The sequence below is a fragment of the Cyprinodon tularosa genome, unplaced genomic scaffold (assembly GCF_016077235.1).
Source record: "Cyprinodon tularosa strain WSP-4 unplaced genomic scaffold, ASM1607723v1 ctg1149, whole genome shotgun sequence".
In the NCBI taxonomy this organism is placed as follows: domain Eukaryota; kingdom Metazoa; phylum Chordata; class Actinopteri; order Cyprinodontiformes; family Cyprinodontidae; genus Cyprinodon; species Cyprinodon tularosa.
Window position 1 is genome coordinate 167,840 of NW_024037947.1, and position 21,688 is coordinate 189,527.

Below are 21,688 nucleotides of genomic sequence, written 5' to 3' on the forward strand. Positions count from 1 at the left end.
GTCTAACTTCTGCAGTTCCCCATCGTACCACAGGGGTTCCTCAAGGTTCAGTACTGGGACCTCAGATCATTCAATCACATGGTTTCTCATTGCACTCTAATGCTGACCACACCCATCTCTACCTGAGGACCACATGGTCTCCACATGCTTCTCAGACTGTCTCTCTGACATGTCCAAATGGTTGGAAGCCCATCACCTCCAACTGAATCTCTCTAAAACTAAACTGCTTGTTTTCCCAGTTAAACCACCCAGACACCCCAATATTCACATCCAGACTGGGTCCCTCTCTCTGACTCCATCAACAGCAGCAAGAAACTTGGGTGTCATGATTGATGACCAGGTGACCTTTTAGATCATGTTACCTTGGTCTCTTGATCCTGCCGCTTCATTCTACTAAACATAAGAAGATCTAAGAAGATACCTAAACCCGAACTCTAATCGATCTATTGGAGAAATAATCCAAGAGTTTCATTTTGGATTCAACAAATGTTTAACATTTTCCCTACAGAGAGGAAAGAAAACTGAGGAAGTCTGGACTCCATTTGATTTATTCTCTAAAAGTTTTAATCTCAAAGAATAAAATGAAATCTTAGAAAAGTGTGAAGCTGATTAATTAGACGTTTAATTGGGATCCAAACAAACTGGGATCTATTGTTATTATTCCTGCTGTTCAGAACTGGATGAATAAAAGGATCCAAAGGAAAATCTAAGAAAATAATGTTAAAAAATAACGGAGAGACTTCAGTGGCGTGCCAAAGGGTTTTGAAGGGCGGGGTCAGAAAACAAAGCCCCCCCCTCACTGCTGGTCTTTGTCCTCCTCATCTTGTTTCTTCTCCACAGAGAGTCTTTCCTACCAGAGCAGTTGGCTGAGCTTCCTGCGGAGGTTTGATCTGTCTGAGAAAACCAGGAAAGTTCCTCCTCGTTTGTGTTCAAACAGCTCTGCACACCTGGGCGTCCTGGATGCTCTCAGAGACCAGGTGAGCTTTGACACCTGCAGCCTCAGAGCCACAGACTGATGTTCAAACAAGTGATCTTTGAGGGTTTCTTCTCTTCCAGAGTCTTCTTGGTGATTGTGTTATTCTGGATTTCTGCTCGTTTTGCCATCAACTGATCCTGGATTGATGGACTGGATCACAGTCTGGGTGAGAGTCTGTTGAACTGTGATTAAGTCGGGGTTAGAAGAACAACGACCCCCCCTCTATAATCCAACCCGCCTAAATTAACCGTCCATCTCACTGAGGATCAAACTCAGCAGGCTGGGATCTTCTGTCTATTTCTAGCAATCGACCAATCAGGGTTGAGTGCCTCTTGGCCAGGACTCCCTTAAAAAAGAGGTTTTTAATCTCAATGGGATTTTTTCCCTGGTTAAAAAAAGGTTATGTGAAAATAAAAATAATCATGGATCAGTCTGATTCATCAGTGGGAGGAAAAGAAGAAGGAAACTCAGAGGAAGCAGAAACGCTCCATGAAATCACAGAGACTCATTTTAGAGGCTTTATAAAAACACTTTGCTGTTTATTTCCACATGTTGGAGCGTTTCTCAATCACATGATCAAAGAGACATGATTGACAGGTCCGTAGACCCAAACAGACCTGTGTGTAAGGACACGCCCACTTTCTAGTTTTAAAACTGTTTTTTTCTCAGGAGAAATTCTCAGGATTTAGTCTTTTTAGGATTTCCACGTCTTTTTTCCTCCTCAGTAATTTGACCAAAAAAACATAAACAGATAAAAACTTCTTGTTTACCTAAACTATCCGTTGATCCTGTTTGGGTTTTATTTTTTATTTCTATTTTATTTCAATGTCACTTTTCTTTTATTTGGCTGAAATTAGTTTAAGATGTAAAACAAAATCATCCAATAAGATAAATGTTAATTTGTTAGATTAAGAATAAATGACCTTCTTATTATTTTACCCAGATGTTGCTATGACTGAAGGGACTCTGAACCCAACCAGAGCATGAAGATGATGCTGCATCAGGCTCCATGTGTAGAAATAGATATTATCCTGGAGCAAAGAGTGCGTCTGGAAATATTCTCTCCTGTTGAAGGAAGAGAGCAGAAACACAGAACAGCTTCAGGATGTGATGTCAGAGAGACGCACTGATCTCAATGTGGCCTAATGGTGGCCTGGAGGTCAGAGCAGCGCTCTGCACTCTGAGAAGGTTGCAGTACCCGGTTCGATCCCCATAGCCTCCACTCTGGGTCCCTGAGCAAGACCCTTCACCCCCCACTGCTCCCCGGGCGCCGCATGATGGCAGCCCACTGCTCCCCAAGGGGAGGGGGGTTAAATGCAGAGAGGGAATTTCTTCACTGTGAGATTAATAAAGTTCAATTATTATTATTATCTGGATATCAGATAGTCGGAAAACTGAAGTCACTTGCCGCCATCTTGGTACTCCCTCCTCTCACGGAGTTGGGCCATAAACATGCAACGTGTTTGGCTGCAACAACAAGCAGTTTTCTGATGTTTGAAAACGTTTCACTGGTAATTTACAGTCAGTGGAGGAACTAACTATATATATGTCTCATATAGTATAGTCTGTACTCTGCAGCATCAGGCAGGCAGTATTTGCAGATAGAAAGTACTATAGCATTAACAGACGTGTACTTCTAACAATGTCATCAATCCATGTATTTTACATGTTCATCATCAATTTATCACTTTTGGCTCATCTGTATTATTCTGCTCCTTTAACACATTAATGTTATTGTGATTTATTTGTATAATCTGTTATATTAGATGATTTATAGACTTCATAATGACTATCCAATGTGATGGGCCAATTTTTTTATTCCAAGTTAAAATTAATCTACTGATGCTCTGAAGCAGTCAGTCTGTGTCAAAGTGATGAATTTATCTTTATGTTAAAAGTCTTAAGCCCTGAAAATGAGAACATCATGGTTGTTCGATGCTGTAGCACAGATTGTTGACATTGTGACCGGTCTAACTAGGGAGTACCAATATGGCGGCTGGTGGCTTCAGTCCACCATGTACTAACAACAGATGATCAGCAATCAGTGAATATCAGTGGTACATCAGCCGTTACCTGATACCAGCTGTAGTTCTGATCCGTAACACTAATAAACTTAAAACAGGAAATATTTCTTTTATTTTTCTCTGAGTTTTAATATTTGGTTTTAGATCTGAAGCTGAAGCAGCCAGAGATGAACTGTTTTATGTGTTTTTCTCCTTCATAGGTTCTGGGTAATGGCAGTGGTTTCTATCCATCAACCTGGTGAAGCTCCACATCAGCCTGATTCACTCCTTCATCTCCACTGGGAACAGATTCAACCGTCTGACTGATGATCTTGACCTTCCTGTCTCTTCTATACTTGATCCTGTTGCATGAAGAAATAATAGAAAGACGTCCAGAAAAGATGAATGAGTTATTAATATAGATAATATGAGGTCAGCTGATAAACTTTAATAAACTGATTCCTCTATTTTCATCTGGATGGATGGATGAATGAATGAATGGACTGATGGATGATAAATGAACTGATGGATGGATGAATGGATGGATGATTTCTCTGAAACAGCAGCAGTTCTAATCTTTTTATTTTTTCCTAATGATCATTCTAGAAGCTCAAACCTCTAATAAACTGATAACCAGTCAGTCTGTCTGCTGAGTCTTTTTCATATCAGAGGAGTTTCAGCTTCATGCAGCTGAAGCTCCTCCTACTTGATGATGCGTTCCAGGGTGTAAAATCTGCATGTGGGATGCAGGAGGAGGAAATCCCTGCGGCCACCACGCTCAATGTGACGCACCTTAACGGGGACATGTTTATCACAACAACAGATAAGAACCAGGAAATAGAAAACAGCTGAGTGCAACCCGCTGTGGATCAGGACCATTTTACTCTTTATTTCCTGCTTTTATTCCTTTGTTTAAAGGAGCAGAATGGCATCATATTCCCTTAGATGTGTGAAGACCAAGAACAATAGGACTGAAAGAGGAAACTCAATGAAATGATCTGTTTAATCAGATAATGACTGAAGATCAGAATCTTTGTTTTTTGGATAATCAAATTCCAAAATAAAAAGGCAGTGAAGGCGCTGAAGGCAATAATAGCTTTACATGATGATCTGAAACCTTCCAAACAAAGAGCCCCATGTTGTTTGTGCAATAAGTGGGCGTGTTTTGGTTTATCTACAAAGATCTGATGGGCAAAGGATAAAACACGCAAACCGCTTTGTTCCATTTAGTTTATTGGGTGTAAAACTGGAAGTTTAGGAGTTAAAGGTAAAAGTTATTAAAGATATTAGAAAATATTAGAAAATATTAGCAATGATTAAAACAGGTTTTGCTTCTTTCATCTCCATCTAAGGAGATACAAGGGAGAAGCAGAAGCCAGGAGAATAAACCAGGTGTTCTCCACCAACAGATCCAAAGTGTACTCACTGTGGCAGGGTAATTCAAGATCAGATCCACCCAGGGCTGAGACTGAACAGTACTGGAGAAACATATGGGAGAAGGAGGCATCCCACAACACCAGTGCTCAGTGGCTGGAAGATCTAAGAACAGACCAAAGCAATTTCGCAGAACCAGTAACCGTTACAACGGTTACTGGTTCTTGTTGAGTGTGCGCATGGCTCAAAACACGCACTCTTCCCAGAAGGGAATAGGCATTAACACCAGAGGAGCCAAGCACCAGCTACTAGTGGATAGAGCAGTCACTCGAGATTGTAAGACCAGGCAGACAAATCTGTGCACTGACTGGATTGACTATAAGAAAGCCTACGACTCAATGCCACATACATGGATACTGGAATGCCTGGAAATGTACAAGATCAACAGGACTCTAATAGCCTTCATCAAGAACTCAATGAAGCTGTGGAAAACAAGTCTGGAAGCCAATGCAAAGCCAATAGCACAAGTCACCATTAAGTGCGGCATATACCAGGGTGATGCACTATCCCTGCTGCTGTTCTGCATAGGCCTGAACCTACCAGGATCTACAGCAACGACATTGGGATGTCATTCGGACTGGACAAGTGCGGTCACATGGTCTAAAAGAGAGGGAAGATGATCATAACCGAGGGGGTTGAACTACCAGAAGGCCACATTACAGATGTTCAGGACAGCTACAAATACCTTGGGGTGCCACAGGCTAACGGAAACCACGAAGAGATAGCAAGAAAGACTGCCACAGCTAAATACCTACAAAGAGTAAGGCAGGTCCTGAAAAGTCAGCTGAATGGGAAAAACAAGATCCAAGCCATCAACACATATGCCCTACCAGTCATCAGATACCCCGCTGGTATAATAAACTGGCCAAAGGAGGAGATAGAGGCCACTGACATCAAGACGAGAAAGCTCCTCACAATGCATGGAGGTTGACTGAAGGACAGCACAGAGGCACTAATCATGGCAGCACAAGAACAGGCACTCAGTACAAGATCAATAGAGGCCAGGGTCTACCACACCAGGCAGGACCCCCGATGCAGACTGTGCAAAGATGCCTCTGAAACAATACAGCACATAACAGCAGGGTGTAAAATGCAGGCAGGAAGTGCATACATGGAACGCCACAACCAGGTAGCTGTCATAGTGTACAGGAACATCTGCCATGAGTATGGGCTGGAAGTCCCAAGGTCAAAATGGAAGACACCGCCTAAGGTAGTTGAGAATGACCGAGCTAAGATCCTATGGGACTTCAAGATCCAGACTGACAAACAGGTGATGGCTAACCAACCAGACATCGTGTTGATCGACAAACAGCAGAAGAAGGCAGTAGTGATAGATGTGGCAATCCCAAGCGACAGCAACATCAAGAAGAAAGAACACGAGAAGCTTGAGAAATACCAAGGACTGAAGGAGGAGCTAGAAAAGATGTGGAAAGGAAGAGCAGCAGTGGTGCCAGTGGTAATGGGAGCACTGGGGGCTGTGACCCCCAAACTGGGAGAGTGGCTACAGCAGATTCCAGGTAAAACATCAGAGGTCTCTGTCCAGAAGAGCGCAGTCCTAGGAACAGCTAAGATACTGCGCAGAACCCAAAAAACTCCCAGGCCTCAGGTAGAGGACCCGAGCTTGAGGATGACACATACCACCCCACCAGGGGGGTGAGAAAATTTTTTTGTTTGGTTTTATATATATATATACATACATCTCCATACATACACGTAGATGAACATATACATACCTACACAAACACATCAGGCAAAACTCCACATTTCCATCCTTCTACATCATCATTCCTCCTGGACTCGTTCCCTGTCTCATCTTAACCGGTCCGGCAGAAGACCGCCATGTTGAGCCTGGTTCTGCCAGAGGTTTCTTCACAATGGGGAGTTTTTCCTCTCCACTGTCGCTTCATGCTAGCTCATCTTGGACAGGTTCTCTCAACCTGTGTTATCAGAGCTGGACTTCCATTTTCCAGGTCACTGAGTGAAGCTCTAGTACAGGGGTGGGCAATTCCAGTTCCTGGGGGCCGGTATCCTGCAACTTTTAGATCCATCCTTGGTCCAACACACCTGAATCAAATGGCTGAGTTACCTCCTCAGTATGCAGTCGGTTCCTGCAGAGTCCTCCCAATTATCTGATTACTTGATTCAGGTGTGTTGAACCAAAGGCATATCTAAAATATGCAGGATACTGGCCCCCAGGAACTGGAATTGCCCACCCCTGCTCTAGTATCAGCTCACGCAGTCCACTGGATCTCCCCATAAAGCTCAGCAGACCGTCTCTCCAACCAGCAGTCTACAGACTGACCAACTCCATCTATCTCCACTCCACCATAGGTTTCAGGCCTGGGGGGGGAATGTTAGAGTGATATCTATCCTGTGTTTCAACCAGAAGGGTCATAAACTTTTATGACCTCCTGTAGGTCATGAGGCAGAATCACACGGATGTGTGACTTCCATCCAGCCAGTTGGTCAATTCACACTATCACACTTTCATCCTGGTGACGACTCAAGCTGAGGACTGATCTGCACAGAAACGGTACGCCTAAGGTTTTTTATTAAAAGCTGGTCTGGGACCATGTGAAAGCTATAACTAGTTGTAGTCGCTAGAATATTTGACAAACAGGGTTTGTTGTGAGAGATCTGGGATCGGTATTCTATGCGTTTGGGTCTGGGACCCTCTGTGTTCAAGCTATAACTGGTTGTAGTTGCAAGAATATTTGACGAAACCAAGTTTTGTTTACAAGTCTGGGACCTGGATATTCTGTGCGTTTGGGTCTGGGACCCTCTGTGTTCAAGCTATAACTGGTTGTAGTTGCAAGAATATTTGACGAAACCAAGTTTTGTTTACAAGTCTGGGACCTGGGTATTCTGTGCATTCGAGTCTGGGACTCTATGTTGGTTAAAAAATAAAAAATATTAGGCCTTAGGTGTGTGTGACTGTGTGAAAGTGTGTGAGGAAACAATCGAACCGCTGTGTACTGGACTAAATTCTTTAAAAATGGGACAAGGCAGTAGTAAGAAGGAAATGCCAGATTATGTTAGATGGATGGTGGCGTGTTGTGGTGGTGACCCAGAGTTTGCCAGAAAGTGGATTGAGAAGGAGGGCTGGGATGGAAAGTTGAAAGTTGAGCCGCTGACTAAGATTCAGCAGAAGGTGGAGATGAAGTTGGTGTATAAATCAAAAAGAAAACAAGCTAAATACAGAGAAGAATTAGAAGAGTTAAATAAGTGGATTATGCAAGCAAAAAATAAGGAAAGCCAAATACAACAGAAGAAGGATAGAAAGACAGCTACAATTGCTGCTGTAAAAGTTAAAGCTGATGAAGAAACTGTTGTTTTCCGTATGCTTCCTCAATATCCTGACCCTAATCAAATTCAAGGGGGTGATGGGGTTCAAGCAGTGGATGTGAAGCTTGATTCGAAGTGTTACAGGGATGATTATCAAGTGGAGGCTTGTGGAAGGGGCCCATCTGCCCCTATTCATCCAAGATTGGCTGAATTAAAAAAACAAGAACAGGACCAAGATCCTGGGAGGGGGGCATGTGCTTTTCCGGTGTTGGAGGTGGCCAACCCTCATTGTGGTCAACGCACGGGACCCCAAGATGGTGACCCACTGGATTGTGGACCCACTGTTCTTGTGTGTGGGCCATGGACAGATGCAGAGATGCGGACTGCCTGTCGAGGTTTACCTCCAGCCAGACAGAACCCAGTTAAATGGTTCGAGGATGTTAAAAATAGATTGAGAAAATTCATGGCAGAAACAGGAAAGCCATGGGCAGAAAACGAACAAGATGACATTGACCCGCTAACTAAGTGGATGCTGAAGCTTTTCAGCGACAAAACTGTTCGGAAAACATGTCATCTGCCTAGTGCTCCTTTTGTTTCCCCACAGGAAGGCCTGAAGCCTGGAGACCGAGTGCTGATTAAAATCATCAAAAGGAAAACTTGGAAAGCTCCGAGGTGGGAAGGACCCTACAAAGTGCAACTAACAACCCCCACTGCCGTGAAAATCCAGGAGAGAGACACTTGGATCCACCAGAGTCATTGTAAACTGATTAAAAACTTTCCACAGCAAAAAAGCCCAGTTACTTTCACAGGGACCCCACGACTAAGGTATAGATCTGTGGTGAAGTCCAGCTTCAAAGGGGTTTGGTTTTTTTAGGACCACTCGTCTCAACGCTGGTGAAGTAACCAACCTAACCCAGTCTTTTAGAGTCCGGTTAGTGGGTGTTTCCTTGGACGGACTGGCAAAGATCTGAAAAACCAAAGTGGTTATGCTGCCCGGTGATGACTGTTGGACCGGTGTTCCTAGGAACTCAAACTGACTGTCTGAAACAAAGGAAGAGCAGGATGATTTTTGATGGATCCACAGTAAGTCATCCTACAGTGCCAAGATGTGGTGGCAACATGCAAAACATGTTGCTGAAGATTTGAACAAAACAGACTGTTATGTTTGTACTCATATTCCTACTCCTATGAATAAAATATGAATTGAAAGATGCTGATGTTTTTATGTATAAGAGGAGGGAAATGTTAGAGTGATATCTATCCTGTGTTTCAACCAGAAGGGTCATAAACTTTTATGACCTCCTGTAGGTCATGAGGCAGAATCACACGGATGTGTGACTTCCATCCAGCCAGTTGGTCAATTCACACTATCTTGTTACCTGCATCCTCCCAGACAATGATTACTGGCTCTTCTGTTTTAGGCCCGCCTGTTTGATGTTGTAAACTGTTAATAAAAGGCTTTGCCATGAAGGGATCGGTGGGAGAAGGTGATGGCTTTCCAAGCCAGCATTTTCTCTCCACCGGGCACACACTGACGTCACAAAACCCGGTCTCTGTGTTGATCATTTCCTTTTAATCTTTTAAACTCACATTTCTCTGGATTAAAAACCCAACAGGGAACAGCCCTGTTCTTTACTCACTGTTCATGCATATCTTTCAAAATTAAGCGCTATGTTTCCTTCCGAGGTCTGAGCGCCAAAGACTAAAGTAATTGTATTAATACCCATTTCACCACTCTGCAGAATCTGTTAGTTCAATCTCTAACGTTCTGCTCTCTCTGCTTTTTCTCATAGTAGCTTCATCTGGTCTGTTCCTGTTTGGCTGTGACTCCATCCTGGAGAGAAATATCAGCTGTGCTGCTGCCATCAAAACCTTTGTTTCTAGATGTTGGAGCTTGGCCTGTTTTCCAGTGTAGCCCTGTTTCTCTGACTGTGACTAACTGGATGTGCTCTCTTCATCCTCTGACATGGGAGCTGGCTCGGAGCTCGTCTGCCTGGCTGTGTGTTTCCTGGACGGGGCCGCCTGTGGAGCTGGTTGACAGTTGCCGTCTGTATCTATGCTTCTTTTTCTATGTCTGCTTCTGTCTCCTTGAACCCCAGTGGGCCTCAGCAGATGGCCGCTCACACTGAGCCTGGTTCTGCTGGAGGTTTCTTCCTGTTCAAAGGGAGTTTTTCCTCTCCACTGTCGCTACAAGCATGCTTAGCGTGAGGGATTGCTGGAGAGTCATCTGGTTGAACTGTAAAGTGCCTTGAGATGACATGATGTGAATTTGGCGCAATATAAATAAACTGAATTGAATAGAATACATTTCTCCTCATTGTCTTTTCTCTTCATGGGAGTTTTTCAGATTTAACTCCGTTTACTGTCACATTATCTATCAGAATACCTAAATTTGTTTTACTTTCTCAGTTTCCAAACAACATAAACTTAGTTTTATCCTAATTTAATGATAGTTTATTAGTATCAAACCTAATCTTAAGGTGACATAACTCAAGGTTGATATCTGCCATAAGCTGATCCAAATTATCAGCTGTACAAAAGATGTAAGTATCGTCTGCAAACAAAACAAATGTAAGTATTCTAGAAAGTTTGCAGATGTCCCCTGGTGGACACCACATGCAATGTCCAAGCACCATGACTTGCAGTCACCCATTGTTCCTGTTGCTTAGATAACTTTTCATCCAGAGTATTACCAATCCTCAGATGCCATAACACTCCAATATCTTACTTAATATTTCATGATTTATTGTGTCAAAAGCTTTTTTTGAGATCAGTAAATACACCAACTGCAGATTTCGTATTATCTAAGCCGATGCTGACTTCTTATATCAATGCAATGATAGCCATTTTATCTGTCCAACAAAACCCTCAGTTTTGGTCCTCAATGCATTAGAATTATCAAAACATCAAAAATATTTTTAAAAGTTCCCTTTTTGTTCATTTTTTAATCTGTTTTCTCATCAGTGTGTGAGAGTTTAGGGCGATGCGCCCTCCTTCAGGCAGATATTTATCTGGATAATTTTTTTGTTTTTTTCGACAGTATGCTGACAGGAAAGTGGGATGAGAGAGAGATGGAGAAAAGGACCACAGGTCAGATTCAAACCCAGATCGCCCGCCTAAAGGACTAAGGCCTCCATTCATGGGTCATCCCTGCTCCACCGAAGCACGCCCCATAGCTGTGGCTCTTTAATTGGACAGCAGTCTGACTCGTTAAACAGCTTTTTGTTCAGTTGGATAAATGCACAATGAAGGGCTGAACTGTGGCCCTTTTGGGTTTCCATAGATACTGACATGTAGCACAGTGAGAAGGATGTGCAATGTTTAAACTCACGCTCCCTGCTCGCTCCACATCGTTCTCTCTGTCCGCTCAGACTGTGGTCTCAGGTTGGTGGAACAAGAAATACTCCATCCAGCCTACTGCAGAATGGTACCAGCAGCTTTACAGAGTTTACTGTTTGACCATGACCTTAACTGGATTCACTTTCATCTGTTGCTCTAGCTTTCATCCAGGTCTGAATATGATTAAATAAGATATTTAGAAGCACTGAGTATAAAGTTATTGCATAACAATATGTAAACGATCCTTTATATCTAATCAGATGAAGGCTGAAGATCAGAATCAGATGGTTTTGAATAAACAAATTCCAACGTCATTCAGTGTTTCTGAAGTTCCTGTTTTTCAGTTATAAGAGAGAAACGTCTCACTGCAGAGTTCAGAGGTTCTTTAAATCATCTCCAGCAGGTTCTGCCTTTTTCCTTCGGTTTCTGAGCATCAGTGATGGAGGTCAACTGCAAAGGTAAGACCTTCCTCACCTCCCTCTGAGCTGCCATCGTCACCAAACCAATTAACTCTTGCATGAAATGGTTTGATAAACCCCTCATCATAACTTTTACAGACATCAGAGTCCGTGTGCTGCTGGTCTCTCTGGGGATCCTCTGTGTCCTGCTGGCAGCAAGCGTCGGGGTCATCTCCTGGGGTACGTATTGTGGCTTTCAGCCAACAAATCTGCTGTAGGTTGAGATTGCTGAGGTTATACCTCTGAAGACAGTCTTTGCTCTGCAGCACAAGTATTAATACTGGAACCAAGGAGTTAAAGGACAAATCTGTGATATTATCAGGCCCGCTCGCCTCTTGGGGGTTTTCCCCTCCTGTTGGTGGCGGCTGGAAGTAGATGTTAGCGTTTTTCAGGTCTGTGCTACAAACTGCAGGCAGCAGGATAATAAAAGCCAACATATTCTGCCGGCAGGTTTCTACATTTGAAGTTAATTTAGGCGTTAATAAACTGTTTCAGAGGAGTGATCATAGCGCTCTGCATCAGCAGTGCTGCGTCTGACTCCCTGCCAGCTCCCAGATCAGCTTCTCTCATTGGTTGATGTCCAGCAGCTAAAGGTCAATGTTTCCAGCAGCTGCGTTTGCAGCGTGTTCAGCGCCTCAGATGCTCAGAAGCTCATGACGCGCTGCTCCTGCTGCTCAAAACGGACCGCAGGATGTTTTGCACCTTAACACGCATCAACTTTTGACTTTGTATTTAAACCAGCTGCTCCTGCTGCCTTTGCTGCTTTAGGTGTGATTATAGCATTAGAGAATTAATAACTGGAAGATGTTTGAATCATTTAGACACCATTTCACTGGGATACTGCTGTTTCATTAAGAATATGAACCTTTGAACACTCAGAGAAAGAAGCTGCTTGGCCTCTTTAGAGGATCTGAGTTTGATCACAGAGGGCGTGGTTTACCTGTGCCGTTATGCTGTCCCAGTCAATGCCGTCCATCTACCTGTATGCCATTGACTTCTACCTGAGATAATCCCAGCCTGTCCCACAGAAAGATCTGAGGAGCGACCATGAATTTTTATTTCCTTTAGCTGTTTTGTGTTCTGGTGCCCTTTGCGTTTGGGTATCAATTAAAAGTGGCCATTGTTTCAGCATGGCTTGATGTTCATGTTCACCAATATGTCCTCAGAGGTATTTTATATTCCCGTGTTTTAATCACAGGATTAGCCAGAGATCAGTTTACAGAACAATGAAGCATGATATAGAAGTTTTAAAGGGAGGATTTTTAGACAAACCCAGTTTATCTACAGGTTTAAATTCTATTAAGTTTATTTCTATAGCTCCAATTCACATCATGTCATCTCAGGTCACTTTATAGATCCAGATCAACCAGTCAGATTGATTCAAAGTTTTCTATCTAAGGAAAACCAGCTGATTGCAAACAGCCAAACAGGAACAGACCAGATGAAGCTACTATGAGAAAAAGCAGAGAGAGCAGAACGTTAGAGATTGAACTAACAGATTCTGCAGAGTGGGAGAATAGAGATAGAATGAAGCAGAATGAGGAAAAAGGGGTCCCTATGTCCTCCAGCAGTCTAAGCCTATAGCAGCAGAACTATAGAGATAGATCAGGATAACCCGAGCCACTCTAACTAGAAGCTTTATCAAAAAGGAAAGTTTTAAGCCTAGCCTTAAAAGTAGACAGGGTGTCTGCCTCACGGACTAAAACTGGTAGTTGGTTCCACAGGAGAGGAGCCTGAGAACTAAAAGATCTGCCTCCCATTCTACTTTTAGAAATTCTAGGAACCACTAGTAAACCTGCAGACTGAGAGCGAAGTGCTCTGTTAGGAACATAAGGAACAATCAGATCTCTGATATCAGATGGAGCTTGGCCATTTAAGGCTTTATATGTGAGAAGGAGGATTTTAGATTCTATTCTAGATTTAACAGGAAGCCAATGAAGAGAAGCCAGGATAGGAGAGATATGATCTCTCTTTTTCATTTCCATCAGAACTCTGGCTGCAGCATTTTGGATCAGCTGAAGGCTTTTAACTACAGTTTGTGGACTTCCTGATAGTAAAGAATTACAATAGTCCAGCCTTGAAGTAACAAATGCATGGACTAGTTTCTCAGCATCACCCCTGGACAGGAGATTGCTCATTTTTGCAATATTCCTCAGATGAAAGAAGGAAATTCTAGAAACCTCTTTGATCTGGGATTTAAATGACAGGTCCTGATCAAAAACACCAAGATTTTTTACTTTATTATCTGAAATCAGTTTAATCCCATCCAAATGAAGCGACTGACTAATCAGCTTCTTTTCCAGAGACTCTGGTCCAAATAACTTCTGTTTTGTCTGCATTCAGAAGCAGAAAGTTAGGCAAAAAGTGCTTAGAGATGACATGTGCTGGTAATTGGCGCAATAGAAATAAACTGAATTGAATTTAATTGAAGCCAAGGCAGGCCAGGTCCACGGATCCAGGAGTCCACGAAGAGTTCAGGCAGCAACGTTCAGATGGGAACAGGCAGGCTCAGTAGTTGAGAGGCAGAACAGGTCAGGATATTAGGAAAACTATGGTACGCTAAAACTAGCTCCCTCCACTGAGCCAAGAGAGGACTAGAGCACGCTCAGTGGATAAGGGACAGAACATGATCAGGAACTCTAAGACACACTAAATTCCTCTCACCACTGGCCTCCATGAATGAGAACATGAACTAAAACATGAGCTATGAGCTCAACCTCAACATCACATCAGTAATCTCAATGATCTGGCCCCGATAGCTGGGATTGAGCCATATATAAAGAAGCAGGAGCAGGAAGATTAGATGAATGGTAACTGGAAACCTGGCAGAGTCTGGTAGGTGTGCTGGTTGTTACGAGAAGGACGTGTTAGAGGGACTCTTTCAACACGCTGTGTGTTTTTTTTTTTATCTTGGCCAAGGGATCCAGGGAAATCTGGATTATTTCTGCCTATCCGAAACTTGGATGCATAATAATTCCCCTACTGCTGCGCTTTTAGTTCTGGGGTATGTCTCCTACAGGAGAGATAGAGCTGACGGCAAAGGGGGAGGGGTAATGATTTATGTGAGAGATAACATACAGTGCAGCGAAATCCAGTGGAAAACCCAATTGATTAAGAATGTGTTGGAGTAAATTTATCTCTTGCACCTCAGATGTCTCTCACACTAATAGTCCTATATCGACCACCATCTGCAAAGATAGACTTTTATGATAAATTCAAGGAAATTTTAAAGCAGTGTGATTTCAAAACGGAGGTTATAGTGATGGGCGATTTTAATCTACATTGGGATGGTAACAGTACAAGGAAAAAACTTCAGCAAATTATGAATGGATTTAATTTTGTCCAGATGGTTAAAGGACCGACACGGATTACAAACACTTGTAGCACTAAAATTGACTTAATCTTCACCAATCATCCTGAACGGATCACAAAATCATACAATATGTTGACTGGTCTCTCAGATCATAACTTGGTGCTGATAACAAGAAAGTTAACCAGACAGCAATTCTCAGCCTATTCCGGAAAGAAGGAGTTCATTGGTATTCCAAGGAACAAACAGGAACAATTTCACACTGCAATAAGAAATATGAACTGGGACATTTTACTATTGGATAATGAACTAGAAATAATTAGTCAGAAATTCACTGAATGCTTACAGACAAAAATGAATGAATTTGCAGTTACAATTAAACACAAAAGCAGAAAGTGTTCTCTTCCCTGGCTCAGTGACGACATCAAACTATTAATGAAAGACAGAGATAATGCCCTTAAAAAAGCCAATAAGTCCAAACTATCTTGTGAGAGACAAAAATAACTTGTTGCCGTCTCTGTAGAATGATTTACCCTTAAAATCAAACTGCATTGAGTGTAAAGGAAAGAAGCTGCAATTAAGATGATTAATGATTTGTTTAGCAACCAGTTTTTCAAAAACTTTAGATACTGTTGACAAAATGCTAATAGGTCGATAATTAGATGTCAGAAGAGAGTTACCACCTTTAAATATGGAAATGACGCTAGCAAATTTCCATGGCTCAGGATAAGTTGTCTAATAAGTTGGTCCAATACTCACTCTACTACAATAAAACCATTAGAAACATTATATAAACAAGCATTAAAAATACTGGATAAAAAACCATACCATTACCACCACTGTAGTATTCTGAGGAAATATCAGTTACTTACCTGGAACAATCTTATCAAGTTCAAAAACATCTGTTTAATTTATAAAATCAGACATGGTTTAGCACCACCTCCACTATGTGACTTTGTGCAGTTCAGATCCAGTGAGGTCAGGGTAACCAGAGGGGCAGTGAGGGAAGACTGCATCATCCCCCGGAGAAAAACAGCCTTTGGTCAGGCTGTTTTCTCCATAAGAGCATCTCAGCAATGGACAGAGATGGGAAGTAACGAAGTACAAATACTTTGTTACTGTACTCAAGTAGATTTTTCTGATATTTTTACTTTACTTTACTACTTATTTTAATGGCGACTTTTTACTTCTACTCCTTACATTTTTACACAAATATCTGTACTTTCTACTCCTTACATTTAAAAAATTGGCTCGTTACTTTAGTTTTGAATCATTTCAATGGAGTTACCGTTATTATTTTTCACGTCATCAATACCAAATTCAATCTAATTGGATGGGAATCTACGTTGCATTTGACGCACCACTACAAGATGAATCGACAGATTCAGCGGTATTCATTCGCGGCAAATCATTGCAGCTTGGTGGCGGTGGCGTTAGCATAGTAGCATGGACGACGAGATGATTGAAAATGAACACAACGGAGATCTAGTTTCTACTTTTACTTTTATACTTTAAGTAAATTTACAAGCCTGTACTTTGTTACTTTTACTTGAGTAAAGAAGTTTAATCAGTACTTCCACTTTTACCAGAGTATTTTTTAACACAAGTATCTGTACTTTTACTCAAGTACGGAAAGTGAGTACTTTTGCCATCTCTGGCAATGGAACACAGTGCCAGAAACCATCAGAGACTCTTTGTCATTCTCTTCATTGAAAAATAATGCAAAAAAAATGGCTTGTAGAGAGCCACATTTGTGAGCACTAAGGTTTTTAGTGTCTATTTAAATAATTTATAATTATTTTAAATGAATTGTATTTCTTAACCATAATGTTTTTTATGTAATTGGTATTGTAATTTTATCTTGTGATTTTATACTTGTGTTTATTTTTAAGGTTGCCTTTTTTATACCTGGCTGGGGGACTAGTGATGAAAATTAGCACTCCTTAGCTAACTCGGGTATATTTACATTGTTTTAATGTTTATTAATGTACACTGTCCCCTTTCAAATAAACAATTAATGAAATAAATGAAAAAGGTGAATGATCATGACAGAATGTTCTGACTTTAGGGATGACATCATTGCTCTCTGTCTTCCATTATTCTGGACTGAATCAATTATCCAACGGTTTCTGCCAATCTACCCTGAACGTTTACTGATGCTCACAGATCTTTCATCTATGTCTCCAGTCCTCTAATTGACTGTTTTTCTGTTTCCTGTCATTAAAAGGCGGCTGGAAAATAAATCAACAGGAAAAACTGATTGCTGATCTGAGGAATGAGACCAAACATTTGAACCTGATAACGGCCTCGTTAAAGAAGGAAACTAAGCAGCTACAGACAGAGAGGGAGGACCTCAACAGGACAATGCACTTCATTCTGACCTTTGACTCCTTTCCAGTAAACGAGTACTGCCCCAATGGAAGTGAGTATATGATTCTTTCAGCTCTGAACATCTATGGCAGTAAATGACCAGCAGGTGGAGTCAAAGCTAACTAAGTGTAGAATGGTCAGGGGTGGGGGGGGTGGGGGTTGGGGGGTGGGGGGGGGGGGGGTGCTGACAGGACTGAAGCTTTCCATCCTGTTACAGGGAGGCGTGGCTGGAGTTTCTCTTTTATCAAATGTTCAAAGGTTTCTGGTAGATGTTTTTGGGATAAACTTCACTGGATTCCTCAAAGTATTCTGTTTTTTTTAAAGAGAAAAAGGTGGAAAATGCAGCGTCCGCCTGGCCAGCAGAGGTGCTGCTTTTTGTTTTCAGTTTATTCAGAGACTGCTTACAGGACCTGCACATCTGGTGTGGAGGAGTATATCATGCTGCAGTCTTTGGAGATTTGGTGGCATGGGTCTGGATCTGCTTCTCTTTCTATTGGCTCTTGCAACTTTAGCTCTTCTCTTCTTCCAGTTGTTATAAGAGTATTTCCTCTGTGGTCTTTGCTGAGGAAGGAGAGACAGCAGCAGGCTGAGTCTCTACACTGGCTGCTCCAGGAACTGGTTCTGTTTGGGAGTTTGGTGGATTGTCCTACTTGGGGGGCAACAACCTGCCCCAGACTGCTCCACACTGCAAGTTTATTGCCTTGGGATGGTGGTGGAGCTGGCTGGATGATCCTGTTAAGCTCGCTGCCTGTTTGGGAATAAATTCTGTTAGATTTGTCGGTCAGCTCTTGTGCTACTGGAAGCACAAGTTAAGTGAACATGAGGGTTCACTTTTGGCTGATTTTCATGAGGGTTCTGAGTCACCAAATCACTTTTCCATCCTTCAGAGCTTCTGGAAAAGTTATCTATAGAATGATTGTTAAAACTTTCAACCAACACAAACTGAATGGATGCAGTGACACAGTATGGAGAACTCATTTCTCCTTAAAACCTGAATTCAAACCTGAATGCAAATCGTTGTAAAGGCCTCCTCTGGTATTGTAGCTGTAAATTCTATATATATATATATATATATATATATATATATATATATATATATATATATATATATATACATATATATATAGATTGTTTAATCTAAGGTTTTTTTAATGCCACCAGTCTAATCTTTCCACATTAACTTTTCATTAACAACTAAAACCATTTTCTCATTATTCAGCTATGAATGTTTTGGCCAAAATTGTGGTATTATTATTCCATTAATAATCATTTCATGATTCCATCCTTTAAAAGTTTCTTAGTTTTTATTTTTAATAGTTTCAGAATTTTATTTGAAAATGATCATGAAGTGAAGTTTATTTTCTTATTACTTTGTTGTTCAGTGAATTGTAGCTAAATTAGTTGTAAGAAAGCGTCAAAGTTTTTGTTTTTATTCTAAACCATTCAGACACAATTTTTTATAAATAAACATAAACTAAACAAAATTATGAAGCATTGATGTTTAAATTAAGATTAGCATCCATCAAAAGTGAATCAGAGAGAGAAAATCTGGGTGAATGGAGCAGTTTCTGTTTTGACCAATGGAGCAACAAATCACCTGCTTTAAGCACTGCTTTCACTTTGATTCACTGGATTATTTTGTTAATCAGATTATTTGTAGATTTAACTGTAATTACAGCAAGTTGGTCTGCAGCCCCCGCCCCCATGATTGTTGAGTTAACCTAGACTTTTATTATGGTCACTGATGTTTGAATCAACTGGTCAATAAACTACAGAAACAGTTCTTACCGATTCTATGGTTGGTAGGTTCAATGTTAAAGCATTTAATATAATTGCTTTAATGTTTTACCTGATTAATGTTGAATGAATAAAACAGTAATTTACCAACAGAACAATAAAAGGCAGCCAGGATAAAATGTCTGAAGTGGAAGAGAGGAGGTCAAAGATGAACAGCGTCTATCATATCATCATATCCACAGACATAACTGGAATAACTCTGCACCATTTAATCCAGGGAGTTTACTTTGAAAACTTTACCAAGAATGAAAACATGATGATCAACGTCTCCAGGAAGTTTAATCTCTATATTCAGAAAAACAAGTTTTTGTAATGAAAGTGAAATAGTTTATGTTAAAAAGAAGATCTGTGAAGCTTTAAACGGCTCTGACTCTGAACTGATGATGACTTCTGACATCATTTGGTTCATGTTGTTCTATAGAAAATGGAGAAACCAGAGAATTTGGTTATTTCTCAGTTTGATCATTTCTGTTTTCTGGTTAAAGAATGTGAACCATGTCAGCGTGATTGGAACTCATTCAACGGATCCTGCTATCTGTTTGAGGAAAGAAATCGGTCTTGGAATGACAGTCGGGAGTACTGTCAGAGCAAAGGTGCAGACCTGGTTGTTGTTAATAATGAAGAGGAACAGGTGAGCTCCTGATTCAATAATTTGGCAGCTCCAGGTCATAAATAATCTATTTCATGATGATCATCATGTTATGATTTTCAGAAATTCCTTTCAAGACAGGCTTCTAGTAACTATCGCTACTACTGGTTGGGACTTCGGAAGATTGCTGGTGACTGGGTTTGGATTGATGGTCGCCCTGACACTCTAGAGTAAGAATAATCATTTTAATCAGATCTATTCTGACACTTTTACAGTGTTTGTTATTGTTTCTTCCAAATAAAGTTTTTGGGTATTTAAATTCTGCGATGTTAAAATCTAAATCACTCAGTGATTAGCTGCTTTGAAGCTCTATTTATTTTATTGCAAAGCTTCACTTTTTAAACCAATGCAGAATCTGATGCTTCAGACCAGGAGCAGTTTTCTTTTAGTGAAACGGCTTCAGTTCAAGAGATTTTCAGGCAGGAAGCAGCTCAGATAATCTGGGTCTATTAGATAATCTGGGTCTATTAGATAATCTGGGTCTATTAGATACTCTGGGTCTATTAGATAATCTGGGTCTATTAGATACTCTGGGTCTATTAGATACTCTGGGTCTATTAGATAATCTGGGTCTATTAGATAATCTGGGTCTATTAGATAATCTGGGTCTATTAGATACTCTGGGTCTATTAGATAATCTGGGTCTATTAGATACTCTGGGTCTATTAGATAATCTGGGTCTATTAGATACTCTGGGTCTATTAGATAATCTGGGTCTATTAGATAATCTGGGTCTATTAGATACTCTGGGTCTATTAGATACTCTGGGTCTATTAGATAATCTGGGTCTATTAGATAATCTGGGTCTATTAGATACTCTGGGTCTATTAGATACTCTGGGTCTATTAGATAATCTGGGTCTATTAGATAATCTGGGTCTATTAGATACTCTGGGTCTATTAGATAATCTGGGTCTATTAGATAATCTGGGTCTATTAGATACTCTGGGTCTATTAGATACTCTGGGTCTATTAGATAATCTGGGTCTATTAGATACTCTGGGTCTATTAGATACTCTGGGTCTATTAGATAATCTGGGTCTATTAGATACTCTGGGTCTATTAGATAATCTGGGTCTATTAGATACTCTGGGTCTATTAGATAATCTGGGTCTATTAGATACTCTGGGTCTATTAGATACTCTGGGTCTATTAGATACTCTGGGTCTATTAGATAATCTGGGTCTATTAGATAATCTGGGTCTATTAGATAATCTGGGTCTATTAGATAATCTGGGTCTATTAGATAATCTGGGTCTATTAGATAATCTGGGTCTATTAGATAATCTGGGTCTATTAGATACTCTGGGTCTATTAGATAATCTGGGTCTATTAGATAATCTGGGTCTATTAGATACTCTGGGTCTATTAGATAATCTGGGTCTATTAGATAATCTGGGTCTATTAGATAATCTGGGTCTATTAGATAATCTGGGTCTATTAGATAATCTGGGTCTATTAGATAATCTGGGTCTATTAGATACTCTGGGTCTATTAGATACTCTGGGTCTATTAGATAATCTGGGTCTATTAGATACTCTGGGTCTATTAGATAATCTGGGTCTATTAGATAATCTGGGTCTATTAGATACTCTGGGTCTATTAGATAATCTGGGTCTATTAGATACTCTGGGTCTATTAGATAATCTGGGTCTATTAGATACTCTGGGTCTATTAGATAATCTGGGTCTATTAGATAATCTGGGTCTATTAGATACTCTGGGTCTATTAGATAATCTGGGTCTATTAGATAATCTGGGTCTATTAGATAATCTGGGTCTATTAGATAATCTGGGTCTATTAGATAATCTGGGTCTATTAGATACTCTGGGTCTATTAGATAATCTGGGTCTATTAGATAATCTGGGTCTATTAGATAATCTGGGTCTATTAGATAATCTGGGTCTATTAGATAATCTGGGTCTATTAGATAATCTGGGTCTATTAGATACTCTGGGTCTATTAGATAATCTGGGTCTATTAGATACTCTGGGTCTATTAGATAATCTGGGTCTATTAGATACTCTGGGTCTATTAGATAATCTGGGTCTATTAGATAATCTGGGTC

At 40.8% G+C, this 21,688-nt stretch overlaps 1 protein-coding gene and 2 long non-coding RNA genes across 3 annotated transcripts; all 3 read left to right on the top strand.

Moving 5' to 3' along the window:
- Positions 1-731: 731 nt before the first annotated feature.
- On the top strand, positions 732-3,415 carry LOC119796509. The gene is made up of 3 exons (XR_005282480.1): positions 732-977; positions 1,057-1,142; positions 3,201-3,415. It is a non-coding gene; the product is annotated as an uncharacterized LOC119796509 (long non-coding RNA).
- A 3,486-nt stretch (positions 3,416-6,901) lies between these two features.
- Positions 6,902-8,597, top strand: LOC119796514. The gene is made up of 2 exons (XR_005282483.1): positions 6,902-6,946; positions 8,303-8,597. It is a non-coding gene; the product is annotated as an uncharacterized LOC119796514 (long non-coding RNA).
- Positions 8,598-11,395: 2,798 nt separating this feature from the next.
- LOC119796605 (C-type lectin domain family 12 member B-like) lies at positions 11,396-19,791 on the top strand (the record flags this gene model as incomplete). Its single annotated transcript, XM_038305234.1, has 5 exons — positions 11,396-11,495; positions 11,595-11,675; positions 17,033-17,266; positions 19,458-19,603; positions 19,685-19,791. Coding segments are annotated over exons 1-5 (587 nt in total), but the record flags the coding sequence as incomplete, so codon positions are not given.
- Between the last annotated feature and the right edge of the window lie 1,897 nt (positions 19,792-21,688).